Here is a 15,373-nt window from a genome sequence, read left to right as displayed (position 1 = left end):
CTGCATGGGAGACCCGGAAGAAGCTCCTGGCTCCTGCCTTTGGATCGGTGCAGCTCCAGCCATTGCAGCCATCTGAGGAGTGAACCAGTGGGTGGAAGACCTCTCTCTCTGTCTCTACCTCTCTCTGTAACTCTTTCAAATAAATAAAAATAAATCTTAAAAAAAAAAAAGAATTTTGATCAGGGGCCAGCATTGTGGTTTAACTGGTTGAGCCACCATTTATGTCAACAACAACATCCCATATGGAAGCTAGTTTGAGTCCTGGCTGCTCCACTTCTGATCCAGCTCTCTGCTGATGTGCCTGGGAAAGCAGTGGAAGATGTCCCAAGTGTTTTTACCACTACTCCCACATAGGAGACCTGGAAGAAGCTCCTGGCCCTGGCTTTGGCCTGGCCCAGCTCCAGCTGTTGCAGCCATTTGGGGAGTGAACCATTGGTTGGAAGATTTCTCTCTCTCTCTCTCTCTCTCTCTCTCTCTCTCTCTCTCAAACTCTGCATTTCAAATAAATAAATCTTAAATAAAAATAAAAATACGGGCTGACACTGTGGTGTGGCAGGTAAAGCCACCACTTGCCATGCTGGGATCCCGTATGGGCACCGGTTTGAGTCCCAGCAGCTCCACTCCTGATCTCGCTCTCTCTAATGGCGTAGAAAAGCAGAAGATGGCCCAAGTCCTTGGGCCCCTGCACCCATGTGGGAGACCCGGAGGAAGCTCCTGGCTCCTGGCTTTGGATCAGCTCAGCTCCCGCCCTTGTGGCCATTTGGGGAGTGAACCAGTGGATGGAAGACCTCTCCCTCCCTCCCTCCCTCCCTCCCTCTCCCTCCATTCCTCCCTCCCTCCCTCTCTGTCTCTCTGTAACTCTGCCTTTCAAATAAATAAATCTTTAAAAATAAATAAATAGAATTTTGATCAATATTGCTAAATCAGCCTACACGAAGATTACCCATGAGGATGTCCTCATACCCTCAACCTATACAATATTAGGTTTCTTCATTTTTTAAGATTGGTTGGTTGATTAATTTGAAAGAGCATCAGAAAGGGAGAGACAGAGACCTTCCATCCTGTGGTTCACTCCCCAGATGCCCACAGATGTCAGGGACGGAGCCGGCTGAAGCCAGGAACCCAGGACGGGTCCTGGTCTCAGTCGTGGGTGCCGGGGCCCGGGCATTGAGACATCTTCCGCTGCCTTCCCAGGTGCATCAGCAGGGAGCTGGCCATTCCTTTCTACTGCTCTGCGGGGCTGCTGTCAGGGAGTTCCCCACTTACCCTTCCTTTTCACCTTCCTAGCGGTGACACAGCACAGGTCCCTGGAGAACGCTCCTCCTGCACATATGTGCGAGGCTCCCGAGGTCGTGCACCTGCAGGAGGACGCTGCGGGTGAGACATGATAAACGTGTCTTCTGCTTTACCAGGAGGCACCAGATTTTCCTCCAGGGTGGTGCAGATTTCAGCTGCCAACATCAGTAACTAGGAGTTCTCATTGCCCACATCCTTACCAGTGTTTTCAGGTGTCAGTAGGATGGGTAGGGAGTGGCGTGTGATAGCCGTCTTCATGTGTGTTGTCTTTATCACTAGCGTGGCTGGGCATTGTTTATCAGAATTCAGTTGTGGGAAACAGAAAGCCCTGTGGCTGTTTGAAGCACAGAAGGATTTTTTTTTTAATTTTTATTTATTTATTTTTTATTTGACAGGTAGAGTCAGGCAATGAGAGAGAGAGAGAGAAAGGTCTTCCTTCCATTGGTCCACCCCCCAAATGGCCACCACGGCCTGCGCACTGCGCCAATCCGAAGGCAGGAGCCAGGTGCTTCTCCTGGTCTCCCATGGGGTGCAGGGCCCAAGCACTTGGGCCATCCTCCACTGCTTTCCCGGGCCACAGCAGAGAGCTGGACTGGAAGAGGAGCAACCAGGGCTAGAACCAGCGCCCATATGGGATGCCGGTGCTGCAGGCGGAGGATTAGCCAAGTGAGCCACGGCACTGGCCCCACACAAAAGGATTTAATGCAGGGAAGTAGGCGCTTAGAAAATTACCGGAAAGACTGCCAGAGCAGGTGCTAGGCCGGGTCTCCGGGAATGAGGGTCGGCACAGCACTGCACACCTGAAGAGCTGCTTTCTGCGTCAACATCGAGAGCTGCTGTGGCTTCAGAATGCAGGGGTGCTGGCCGGAGGCCTGCAGTGCAGTAACTGTGCTGAGCTGGGCGAGGGCTCCGGAAGCTGCACCCACGTAGGTGCTGACCCCAGAACCACGCAGTGTCACCTGGATCTGTGCCCACCCCAGACAGATGCCCCAGCTCCTCTCTGAATCGCCAGCAGAGTGGCTTCATGGCCCCTCTGCAGATGGAGAAACACCCAGGAGTGGCACGCCTTCCTTTTTTCCTTGCACGTGTAACTTTTTAATTAAATAAACACACAGAGCTGATGGCTGCTCCACCGGACAGCGCAGTTCTGTTAATTGTTAAATTCTTTCCTCGTTCTAACAGTGACTAAATGAGGAGTGACTACATCGGGGTCTCCGAGCCTCACTGTGGGTTTGTTTCCATCGGCTCGGCCAGGTTTTGCCTCGTGCATCCTGAGGTTCTGTTGTTGGCGCGCGTAGGACTGGTGGCTCTCAGCTGTGGTGGAGATGGCCCTTTGCTCATTGGTCTTTCTTTGTGGTAAACGCCCCATGTTTTGAGGCTAGGTGTCTGATACTAATACTTCTTACATGCACTGTTTGGTCTTTTTCCATTCTTGACAGGTTTTCTGTGTAACGATGTTACCACAATGTATACAACGCCCATCATTTCTTGTGAAAAATCAGCATTGATGCATCTTGTTTCCCCTACAGCTCACGTGTGTCTTTGCTCTGGCTACTTTCAAGCTCTCTCTCGCTCGCTCGCTCGCTCTCTCTCTCTCTCTCGGATTTATGCATTTGAAAGGCAGCAAATTAGGAACAGCTACATTATATGTGACGATCAAACACTGAACACTTCACCTCTAAGATTGTTTCTTTTTTAAAAAAAATGATTTTATTTATCTCATAGATAGAGTTACAGAGAGAGGGAGAGAGAGAGAGGTCTTCCATCTTCTGGTTCACTCCCCAGGTGGCCACAGCGACCTGAGCCGCGCTGATCCAAAGCCAGGAGCCAGGAGCTTCTTCCTGGTCTCCCATGCAAGTGCAGGGGCCCAAGCACTTGGTCCATCTTCTACTGCTTTCCCAGGCCACAGCAGAGAGCTGGATCGGAAGAGGAGCAGCCAGGACTAGAATCAGCACCCATATGGGATGCTGGCACTTCAGGCCAGGGCTTTAACCTGCTGTGCCACAGCGCCGGCCCCTAAGATTGCTTCTCTTTGAGAATGCACAGGGCCTGTCCACTGTCGCTGCTTTTATTCAGCGTTGTACTGGAAGTTCACAGAGGGGAGAAGGAACGACAAGGCAGGAAGCTCATAAAGGAGAAAACAAAGCTATCGGTATTTGCAGTGTCACGATTGCACATGTAGAAAATTATGTAATCTTCCAAGAGAAAACGACTGCACAGATAATAAGGTTTTAGCAAGGTTGTGGGATACAAGCCCAGCACCGGCAGAAATCAATTCTATTGCTGTGTTTAGCAACAAATAGTTAGGAGTTAAAATGGTTTAAAAGAATGCCATTTATAAAAGCAGAAAATGTCAGAGAACTGAGTGAATCTCATAAAAGATGCAGCAGCTCTATGAAGCATTGCTGAGAGAAAGTGAGGACGACAGAAATAAATAGAGATTTATGTTGTTTCTGTGCCTCAGCAGATACCGTGAAAGGATCGTGTCTCACAGTGTGATTAACAGATTCAGTGCGCTTCTAACCAAGATCTCGTGGGCTTTTGAAAGAAATTTGCAAGTCAGTTCTAAAATCTACAGGGAAATGCCAGAGATCTAGAACAGCCAGAACAATTTTGGAGAGGAGTAATTAGATCAGAGGACTTGCCTCACTTGGAAACTTACTACAGAATCGCACTAATTGAGACAGTATATTGTTGATGGAAAAATAATCCAATCGGTCAGAATGAATTGAGAGTTCAGAATTAGACGACACATATACACCATTGATTTTTCAAAATTGTTTGGCTAAGTTCTTTTTTTAATAGATTATATTTTAAGGTGGTTTTAAAGTTAACACCAAAATCGAGTGGAAAGTAGAGAGCACCCCTGTGAACTCCCGGCCTCCACACATCCGGCCTCCCCCCGTCAGCCTCCCGCACTGGGGCGTGTGCCTGTTATCATCCGTGAGCCTACACTGACGTCAGTGTCACCTCAGGATCCATAGCTTACGTTAACACTCCCTCTGTGGATTCTGTGGATTTGGGCACATGTACAATGACGTGTATCCATCAGTACAGCACCGTACAGCTCCCTTGTACTCCACCTGTTTGCCCTCTCTCCCAGCCCCTAGCAACCTCTTGCCAGTGGATTTTTGGTCAAGGGATCAAATGAATTCAATGGTGAAAGGAAAGTCCTCTTTTAAAGATTTATTTAATTTATTTGAAAGGCAGAAGTAGAGAGAGAGGTTTTCCAACCACTGATTTCACTCCTCAAATGACTGCAGTGGCTGGGGCTAGACCGGGCCAAACTGAAGAGCCAAGAACTCCAAGTCTCCCACATGTGTGGCAGGGGCCAAGCACTTGGGGCCACCCTCTGCTGCTTTCCCAGAGGCATTGATAAGAAGCTGGATCAGAAGCAGAGTAGCTGGGACTCAAACCAGCACTCTAGTATGAGATAACAGCATGGCCCCAGTAAGTCCTTTTAATGAATAGTGCCGCAACAACTGGATATCCACATGGAAGAAAATTAACCTGCCACCACACGCAAAATTAGAACATATTTAAACATTGACCCACGAGACTTCTAGTGAAAATTATAGAAGTACAACTTTAAAATCCTGGGTTAGGGAAAGATTTCTTTGGATCCAAATACTTGATGAAAGATAATATGGAAATAGCCAATGAACACGTGGAAAGATGTTCAATATTATCATTTATCAGGGAAAAGCAAAATAAAGGGACAGCCAGGTACTTTTTCAAGTCCAAATGGCCAAATATTAAAAATGGACCAAATAGATTGGGGCGGAGCCAAGATGGCGGAATAGTGAGGGCACACACCGATAGTCCAGGAAAAGATAGTTTAATAAAAGTGGAGTTACTGGAGCCTCAGGAAAAGGCTCAGAAAAAATTTGCAGAGGAAACTCTTCCGGATCTAGTGGATGTGACACGGAGGACCTACGGGCAGAGCAAGGTCACACACCGCGTGGAAGCCCAGCCACAGAGTCTGCGCGCCAGCGCTGGAAGGAGAGATTTAAATGACACTATAGCCCAAATGGATCTAACAGATATCTACAGAACTTTTCATCCTACACATAAAGCATTTCCATTCTTCTCAGCAGTACATGGAACCTTCTCTAGGATTGACCACATATTAGGCCATAAAGCAAGTCTCAGCAAATTCAAAAGAATTAGAATCATACAATGTAGCTTCTCAGACCATAAAGGAATGAAGTTGGAAATTAGCAACTCAGGAATCCCTAGAGCATGCGCAAACACATGGAGATTGAACAACATGCTCCTGAATGAACAATGGGTCATAGAAGAAATTAAAAGAGGAATCAAAAACTTTCTGGAAGTAAATGAGGATAACAGCACAACATACCAAAACTTACGGGATACAGCAAAAGCAGTTGTTAAGAGGAAAGTTTATATCAATAGGTGCCTACATCAAGAAATTGGAAAGGCACCAAATAGATGAGCTTTCAATTCATCTCAAGGATCTAGAAAATCTGCAGCAAACCAGACCCAAATCTAGTAGAAGAAGAGAAATAATTAAAATCGGAGAAGAGGGCTGGCGCCGCGGCTCACTAGGCTAATCCTCCGCCTAGTGGCGCTGGCACACCGGGTTCTAGTCCTGGTTGGGGCGCCGGATTCTGTCCCAGTTGCCCCTCTTCCAGGCCAGCTCTCTGCTGTGGCCAGGGAGTGCAGTGGAGGATGGCCCAGGTGCTTGGGCCCTGCACCCCATGGGAGACCAGGAAAAACACCTGGCTCCTGGCTCCTGCCATCGGATCAGCGCGGTGCGCCAGCCGCAGCGCACCGGCCGCGGCGGCCATTGGAGGGTGAACCAACAGCAAAAGGAAGACCTTTCTCTCTGGCTCTCTCTCTCACTGTCCACTCTGCCTGTCAAAAAAAAAAAAAAAAATCGGAGAAGAAATCAACAGGATTGAATCAAAAAAAAATTACAAAAAGTCAGCCAAACGAGGAGCTGGTTTTTTGAAAAAATAAACAAAATTGACACCCCATTGGCCCAACTAACTAAAAAAAGAAGAGAAAACACCCAAATCAATAAAATCAGAGATGAAACAGGAAACGTAACAACAGACACCACAGAAATAAAAAGAATCATCAGAAATTACTACAAGGACTGGTATGCCAGCAAACAGGGTAGTCTATCAGAAATGGATAGATTCCTGGACACATGCAACCTACCTAAATTGAACCAGGAAGACATAGAAAACCTAAACAGACCCATAACTGAGACAGAAACTGAAACAGTAATAAAGGCCCTCCCAACAAAGAAAGCAGGACCAGATGGATTCACTGCTGAATTCTACCAGACATTGAAAGAAGAACTAACTCCAATTCTTCTCAAACTATTCAGAACAATTGAAAAAGAGGGAATCCTCCCAAATTCTTTCTATGAAGCCAGCATCACCTTAATTCCTAAGCCGGAAAAAGATGCAGCATTGAAAGAGAATTACAGACCACTCTCCCTGATGAACATAGATGCAAAAATCCTCAATAAAATTCTGGCCAATAGAATGCAACAACACATCAGAAAGATCATCCACCTAGACCAAGTGGGATTTATCCCAGGTATGCAGGGATGGTTCAATGTTCGCAAAGCAATCAACATGACACACCACATTAACAGACTGCAGAAGAAAAACCATATGATTATCTCAATATACTCAGAGAAAGCATTTGATAAAATACAACACTCTTTCATGATGAAAACTCTAAGCAACCTGGGTATGGAAGGAACATTCCTCAATACAATCAAAGCAATTTATGAAAAACCCACAGCCAACATCCTATTGAATGGGGAAAAGTTGGAAGCATTTCCACTGAGATCTGGTACCAGACAGGGATGCCCACTCTCACCACTGCTATTTTATAGTAATCAAAGTTTTAGCCAGAGCTATTAGGCAAGAAAAAGAAATTAAAGGGATACAAATTGGGAAGGAAGAACTCAAACTATCCCTCTTTGCAGATGATATGATTCTTTCTTTAGGGGACCCAAAGAACTCTACTAAGAGACTATTGGAACTCATAGAAGTTTGGCAAAGAAGCAGGATATAAAATCAATGCACAAAAATCAACAGCCTTTGTATACATAAGCAATGCCACGGCTGAGGAAGAACTTCTAAGATCAATCCCATTCACAATAGCTACAAAAACAATCAAATAACTTGGAATAAACTTAACCAAGGACATTAAAGATCTCTACAATGAAAATTTAAAAAAAAAAAAAAAAAAAAAAAAAAAAAACAAAGAAATAGAAGAAGATACCAAAAAATGGAAAAATCTTCCATGATCATGGATTGGAAGAATCAATATCATCAAAATGTCCATTCTCTGGCAGATGTCCTAAATAGCACTCTAGCCTCAGAATCAGCCCTAAAGGCACTCGGATCTGGCTGAAAAGCCCATGAGAGTATTTCAGGCATGGAAAGCCAAGACACTCTGGCAAAAAGATCTCTGTGAGTGAGATCCCAGTGGAAAGAACAGGTCTTCAAAGAGGGAGGTGCCTTTCTCTGAAGGGAGGAGAGAACCTCCACTTTGACTATGACCGTGTCTAAACAAGATAAGAGTCGGAGAACTCAAGGGGCTTCCATAGCCTTGGAAACTCATGACTGGTGCATAGGGAGATTACTGATGCCATAAACAGGAGTGTCAATTGGTAAAGTCAACAACAGGAGTCACTGTGCACTTACTCCTCATGTAGGATCTCTGTCCTTAACGTGCTGTACACTGAGGCTTAATGCTATAACGAGTACTCAAACAGTATATTTCACTTTGTGTTTCTATGGGGGTGCAAACGACTGAAATCTTTACTTAATGTACACTAAACTGATCTTCTGTAAAAAAAAAAAAAAAAAAAAAGAAAGAAAGAAAGAAATTATCAATTCCCAACTTGACTCTCACTGGGATTAAACATGACAATAGGTCAGATCTGATTTCATCATCATTTAAAAAAAATCATCTATTATTTTTCACTTTATGTTTCTGTGTGGGAGCAAACTGTTGAAATACTTACTTAAGGTATACTAAGCTGATCTTCTGTATATTAAGATAATCGAAAATGAATCTTGATGTGAATGGAAGGGGAGAGGGAGTGGGAAAGGGGAGGGTTGTGGGTGGGAGGGACGGTATGGGGGGGAAGCCATTGTAACACATGAGTCGTACTTTGGAAATTTATATTCATTAAATAAAAGATAAAAAAAAAACAGCCTATCATAGGACTTCTCAAACCCCTGTAATTGTATGAGTTACTTTCTCTACTCAATCTCCTCTCATCTGTCTCTCTGCTTGTGTGTCTATCATCTATTTATCTTCAACATCATCATTATCAACATCATTATTATCTCTCTGGCTGTTGGTCATATCTCTCTGGAGAAACCTGATGAATACAGATAATATGGCTATTTAAAAAAAAAAAAAAGTCCATTCTCCCAAAAGCAATTTACAGATTCAATGCAATACCAATCAAGATACCGAAGACCTTCTTCTCAGATATGTAAAAAATGATGCTGAAATTCATATGGAGACACAGGAGACCTCGAATAGCTAAAGCAATCTTGTACAACAAAAACAAAGCTGGAGGCATCACAATGCCAGATTTCAGGACATACTACAGGGCAGTTGTTATCAAAACAGAATGGTACTGGTACAGAAACAGGTGGATAGACCAATGGAACAGAATAGAAACACCAGAAATCAATCCAAACATCTACAGCCAACTTATATTTGATCAAGGATCTAAAACCAATTCCTGGAGCAAGGACAGTCTATTCAATAAATGGTGCTGGGAAAATGGATTTCCACGTGCAGAAGCATGAAGCAAGACCCCTACCTTTCACCTTACACAAAAATCCACTCAACATGGATTAAAGACTTAAATCTACGACTGGACACCATCAGATTATTAGAGAACATTGGAGAAACCCTGCAAGATATAGGTACTGGCAAAGACTTCCTAGAAAACACCCCAGAAGCACAGGCAGTCAAAGCCAAAATTAACATTTGGGACTGCATCAAATTGAGAAGTTTCTGTACTTCAAAAGATACAGTCAGCAGAGTGAAGAGGCAACCGACAGAATGGGAAAAAATATTTGCAAACTACGCAACAGATAAAGGGTTGATAACCAGAATCTACAAAGAAATCAAGAAACTCCACAACATCAAAACAAACAACCCACTTAAGAGATGGGCCAAGGACCTCAATAGACATTTTTCAAAAGAGGAAATCCAAATGGCCAACAGACACATGAAAAAATGTTCAAGATCACTAGCAATCAGGGAAATGCAAATCAAAACCACAATGAGGTTTCACCTCACCCTGGTTAGAATGGCTCACATACAGAAATCTACCAACAACAGATGCTGGAGAGGATGTGGGGGAAAAAGGACACTAACCCACTGTTGGTGGGAATGCAAACTGGTCAAGCCACTATGGAAGTCAGTCTGGAGATTCCTCAGAAACCTGAATATAACCCTACCACACGACACAGCCATCCTACTCCTTGGAATTTACCCAAAGGAAATTAAATTGGCAAACAAAAAAGCTGTCTGCACATTAATGTTGATTGCAGCTCAATTCACAATAGCTAAGACCTGGAACCAACCCAAATGCCCATCAACAGTAGACTGGATAAATAAATTATGGGACATGTACTCTATAGAATACTATGCAGCAGTCAAAAACAATGGAATCCGGTCATTTGCAACAAGATGGAAGAATCTGGAAAACATTATGCTGAGTGAATTAAGCCAGTCCCAAAGGGACAAATATCATATGTTCTCCCTGATCGGCGACAACTAACTGAGCTCCAAAGGGGAAACCTGTTGAAGTGAAATGGACACTATGAGAAACAGTGAATTGATCAGCTCTTGTCCTGACTGTTGATGTACTATGTAATACTTTATCCATTCTAGTATTTTTTTGTTCTATTACTATTGGTTGAACTCTGTAATTAACACACAATTATTCTTAGGTGTTTAAATTTTAACTGAAAAGTGATCCCTGTTAAATATAAGAATGGGAATTAGAGAGGGAGGATATGTACAATTTGGGACATGCTCAATCGGACTTGCCCCAAATGTTGGAGTTAGAAATGTGCCAGGGGATTCCAATACAATCCCATCAAGGTGGCATGTACCAATGCTATCTCACTAGTCCAGGTGATCAACTTCAGTTCACAGTTGATCACACTCATAGGTCTAAGAGTCAAAAGGATCACACAAACAAGACTAGTGTCTGCTAATACTAACTGATAGAATCAAAAAGGGAGAGAACTATCCAACATGGGAAGTGGGATACACAGCAGACTCATCGAATGGCAGATGTCCTACATAGCACTCTGGCCTCAGAATCAGCCCTTAAGGCATTCGGATCTGGCTGAAGAGCCCATGAGAGTATTTTAGGCATGGAAAGCCAAGACACTCTGGGGGAAAAAAAAAAAGACCTAAATGAAAGATCTGTGTGAGTGAGATCCCAGTGGAAAAAATGGGGCCATCAAAGAAGGAGGTACCTTTCTCTGAAGGGAGGAGAGAACTTCCACTTTGACAGGCCGGCGCCGCGGCTCACTAGGCTAATCCTCCGCCTAGCGGCGCCGGCACACCACGTTCTAGTCCCAGTTGGGGCGCCGGATTCTGTCCCGGTTGCCCCTCTTCCAGGCCAGCTCTCTGCTGTGGCCAGGGAGTGCAGTGGAGGATGGCCCAGGTGCTTGGGCCCTGCACCCCATGGGAGACCAGGAAAAACACCTGGCTCCTGGCTCCTGGCTCCTGGCTCCTGCCACCAGATCAGCGCGGTGCGCTGGCCGCAGCGCGCCGGCCGCGGCGGCCATTGGAGGGTGAACCAACGGCAAAAGGAAGACCTTTCTCTCTCTCTCTCTCTCTCACTGTCCACTCTGCCTGTAAAAAAAAAAAAAAAGAACTTCCACTTTGACTATAACCCTGTCGGAATAAGATCGAAGTCAGCAAACTCAAAAGGCTTCCATAGCCTTGGCAACTCATGACTAGAGCCTAGGGAGATTACTGACACCATAAAAAAGAGTGTCAAATTGTTAAGTCAACAACAGGAGTCACTGTGTACTTACTTCTCATGTGGGATCTGTCCTTAATGTGTTGTCCAATGTGAAGTAATGCTATAACTAGTACTGAAACAGTATTTTACACTTTGTGTTTCTGTGTGGGTGCAAACTGATGAAATCTTTACTTAATATATACTAAATGGATCCTCTGTATATAAAGAAAATTGAAAATGAATCTTGATGTGAATGGAATGGGAGAGGGAGCAGGAGATGGGAGGGGTCCGAGAGGGAGGGAAATTAATTGTACTTTGGAAATTTATATTTACTAAATAAAAAAAAAGAAAAAAGAATGAATAAAAAAATGGCCAAAATATATAAAAAAAAAAAAAACAGATTGACAGTGCCACATGTCAGTGAGGACATGGAGCTGTAGAACAGCCAGGGCCCTGAAGCACTGCTGGGGCATACAGTGGTACCACTGCTTTGCAGGCTGCCCAGCAACTTGTGAAGGTAGACGTGGCGATCTGTGACTCGGCAGTTCTACCCGCAGGTATTTGCCCCAAAGAAGTAAGAACTCGTGCTCAGAAGGACTTGCCCACGAATATTCATAGAAATCTTATTTATAATAATGAAAAACGGGCCTGCGCCGCAGCTCAATAGACTAATCCTCAGCCTTGCGGTGCCAGCACACCAGGTTCTAGTCCCGGTCGGGGCGTCGGATTCTGTCCTGGTTGGCCCCTCTTCCAGTCCAGCTCTCTGCAGTGGCCAGGAAGGCAGTGGAGGATGGCCCAAGTGCTTGGGCCCTGCACCCCATGGGAGACCAGGAGGAAGCACCTGGCTCCTGGCTTCAGATTAGCGCGGTGTGCCAGCCACTGCAGCCATTGGAGGGTGAACCAACGGCAAAGGAAGACCTTTCTCTCTGTCTCTCTCCCTCTCACTGTCCACTTTGCCTGTCAAAAAAAAAAAAAATAATGAAAAACGTTGGGGTAACCCGTATGTCCGTCAGCAGGAGTGGGACAGCTGTGAGGCATCAGGCAGTGGAATACTGACGGGCACGAAAGGGGTGCATGGCTGTCCTGGGCGCCACGAGTGAACCTCCCAGCACCGCTCTGCAGAGGGCGCTCAGTGACGTCACTGTCAGGCAGGTGGGAAGAGATGGCTCTGAAGACAAGGAGACTTCCTGTGGTGGAGACTGTCCCTTAGCTTTTTGTAAAGATTTTGCTTGTTTATTCAGAAGACAGAGGGACAGGAGGACACAGAGACCAAGACCTTCCATCTGCTGGTTGATTCCAGACTCCTATGACAGCCAGGGCTGGGCTGGACAGGAGCCAGGAGCTCCATCCAGGTCTCTCTGTGGGTGCAGAGGCCCAAGAACTTGTGCCATTTTCCACTGCCTTCCAACGTGCATGAGCAGGGAGCTGGATCAGAGCAGAGTAGCCGGCATGCAGTGTGGGATGTCGACGTCGCAAGCAGCCGCATAAGCCTCCACGCTGTGTTCCCTGCTTCCTTTAATGCAGGATTGCTTGGATTTGTGTACGAAGGGACTTCAGAAAGTTTGTGGAAATTTGAATGTAGAATATGTTTATTTTCATGCATGTGCGGTTTCTTCATAATCTGCATTTTCATGAATGTTTTGAAGATCCCTAGGGATTGTCAAAGCTTGTCAAGCCCCCAAGTGTCTACATTCATCGTTTGTAATGTATTCCTCAGTAGAAAGCAGTTTGTTTTATTTCTTGTTTAAAATTAAATAGGCTATTTAAAAAAATAGCAGAGAGAACGGGTCAAGGCAGGGATCAAGGCTGTCAGAGCAGGAAGACAAAAGGTGTGAAGGACAAACGGCACTGAAAGGCAGATACTGGGTCTGCCCAAGCAGACCGGGAGAAGTGCACCTGCAACACAGAGGACAGAGGGCGTGTCCAGTGAAAGAGCCTCACCTCCACACAGAGGACAGAGGGCGTGTCTAGTGAGAGAGCACCCATCACCTCCACACAGAGGAGAGAGGGCGTGTCCAGTGAGAGAATGCCCACCTGCCTTGGTTGTGGTCTGGCTTCCATAGCCCTTTGCAGACTGCGTGGAGCAGGCAGAAGGCGGGGCTTCCGCCATGGGCTCACTCGCTGCCAGGATCCTCGTGAAACCCCTTTTAAACCGACGAGTACTGTGCAAATACCCGGGTCAGTTCTCAAAGTCTGTCCTGTGCGTGAGATATAGCGAGATCTCCCTGTGTTGTGGCCCTCCCCGTGCCAGAGGAGGGCTGTGGCCATCATTTCGTGCCCCCTGGAGCCTGGGCTTTAGGAGCTGCTCGGCAGACAGGCGCTGGCTACTGTGAAAGGCGGGCGTCGTGGGCCTGCACGAGATGGGCTGCAGTGTGGCTGAGTGGTCAGATGCTGTCCCTTACAGGGCGTGTCCAGGCGGGAGCCGCGGTGCCTGCGCAGGCATCGCTGCAAGTGCTGGGTTCCAGAAACTGCTGCGTTGGCAGTGCCGCCCTGTTCACGCGTGTGAATGCCGTGGCACGGGATCCGTGTGAAACCTCCAGGCTGAGACTGCTTTATCCGCCGGGCCTCTTGCAGTCCTAAAATGCTGCTTTGTGGACTGAGGAGAGACCTGCTGTTGTGGGTCCAGTTGAATAAACGGCTCCAGGAAGCTGTACTGCCCTGACAGCATGAAAGGGCTTTTTCAATGTCATTGTCACCCTGAGGGTGGTACTTTCATGACAGAAGCAATGAGATTCTCAGTGTGTTGTGCTCCTGGAGAACCCGCAGTCGGCGTTAGAAGTCTAAGTTGTAACAAGAGTATCTGAGTGGCATCATCCTACCTGCCCCATCCCTGTATTCCCGTGAATCTAAGAGCATTGAGCCTTATCCTGAGTCCTGGCACCTGTTAACCCTTCAGACCAGCGAGAACGCTCAGTATCCCATCCGTATGCCTTTCCCGTAAGGTAACACGATCATGGCCGAAACAGAGCAGACAGACAGGAACGACAGGAGTAGCTAATTACTCAGGACCCAGTCTTGGGAAATTGAGGCTTGACTCAAACTGTGTTGTGTCTGCATGTTTGGGGGTCCAGGCCTGTGCAGGGTGAGACTGATGGCAGAAGGTGAAGAGGGTGGCCGGTTTTCAGAACTGCTGTGTTTACAGTCCTGCGCTTCTGATGGGTAACGTGCGTTTCTCCCCCGAATCTAGCTACGTGGTGAACATTGGTCTGATCGACAAGCTGTGTGGCTGCTTCCTGTCGGTGCAAGGCCCGGTGGACGAGAACCCCAAGACGGCCGCGTTCCTGCAGCACGCCGCCGGCCTCCTGCACGGCCTGTGCACGCTGTGTTTGGTGGTCTCGGGAAGGTAAGGCCTCCGCGGCCTCGGGCCCTCTCGGCTGCTCTCAGCCTGCAGGGCGCTTGCCTTGTTTTGCCGGTCTTGGGATCATTCCACAGGGCCCCTTCCGCGAGTGGCTTTCCATGTCGAGGGGGTGATGAGCTCTCCTTTTCCCGGGCCACCTGCTCCTGCCAGTTTTTCTTGCTGGCAGAGCCCTGAGAAGCCGTGCAGCCATGTGCCGCTGAGACCCGTGAGAGCCGAGTGGTTGTCCCGGGCAGTGGATCAGTGAGCAAGTGTAGGCCCAGTCCAGCCAGGCCCTCAGCCCGGGGTGCCCACCGCGCAGTGCTGGTGGGCTGTCCTACAGACTCCGAGGGTTGGCTCTCTTCCCTCTGCCCCTTCTTCCCAGAGCATCCATGGACAAGCGGCTCCTGGAATCACCCACGCTCCCCGGGCCAGGTGGAAGCCAGAGTACCAGCCTGGTGGGCTGTTTAAACCCCCGCCTCCAGCCCACCCTCAGGGTGACCCCCACAGACAGGGTTCCTGTAGAAATAACAGGGAGCCCCTGGGAGGCCCCAAACTGTCCCTGGCGACGGTGGCTCGGTGTTTCTAATGGACAGAGATGTGCGCCTCCAGCGAGCTGAGACTGCTCAGTACAGTGGTTTCCCGAGTTAAACTCCAGGCAGCGCTTGTTGGTATTATGCGTGTGCTTTTATCTCCCGTCTGTATTCAGCGTGTGCAGAATATTTTGTGAGCGGGAA

The 15,373-nt window shown here is 47.0% G+C and overlaps 1 protein-coding gene across 7 annotated transcripts in view; it reads left to right on the top strand.

Annotated features, from left to right (window-relative positions):
- Nucleotides 1-15,373, top strand: part of SCAPER (S-phase cyclin A associated protein in the ER) — a 439,677-nt gene that overhangs the window by 377,268 nt on the left and 47,036 nt on the right. For all 7 annotated transcript variants that reach the window (XM_070054635.1, XM_051834595.2, XM_070054632.1 and 4 more), the window contains one exon: nucleotides 14,490-14,645. In XM_070054635.1, coding sequence (XP_069910736.1) covers nucleotides 14,490-14,645 — 156 coding nt within the window. The remainder of the gene's footprint in view (nucleotides 1-14,489; nucleotides 14,646-15,373) is intronic.

This window comes from Oryctolagus cuniculus, chromosome 12 (genome assembly GCF_964237555.1).
Source record: "Oryctolagus cuniculus chromosome 12, mOryCun1.1, whole genome shotgun sequence".
Taxonomy (NCBI): domain Eukaryota; kingdom Metazoa; phylum Chordata; class Mammalia; order Lagomorpha; family Leporidae; genus Oryctolagus; species Oryctolagus cuniculus.
The sequence above is the reverse complement of the archived record's forward strand: the minus strand, read 5'-3'. Positions and strand labels throughout refer to the sequence as shown.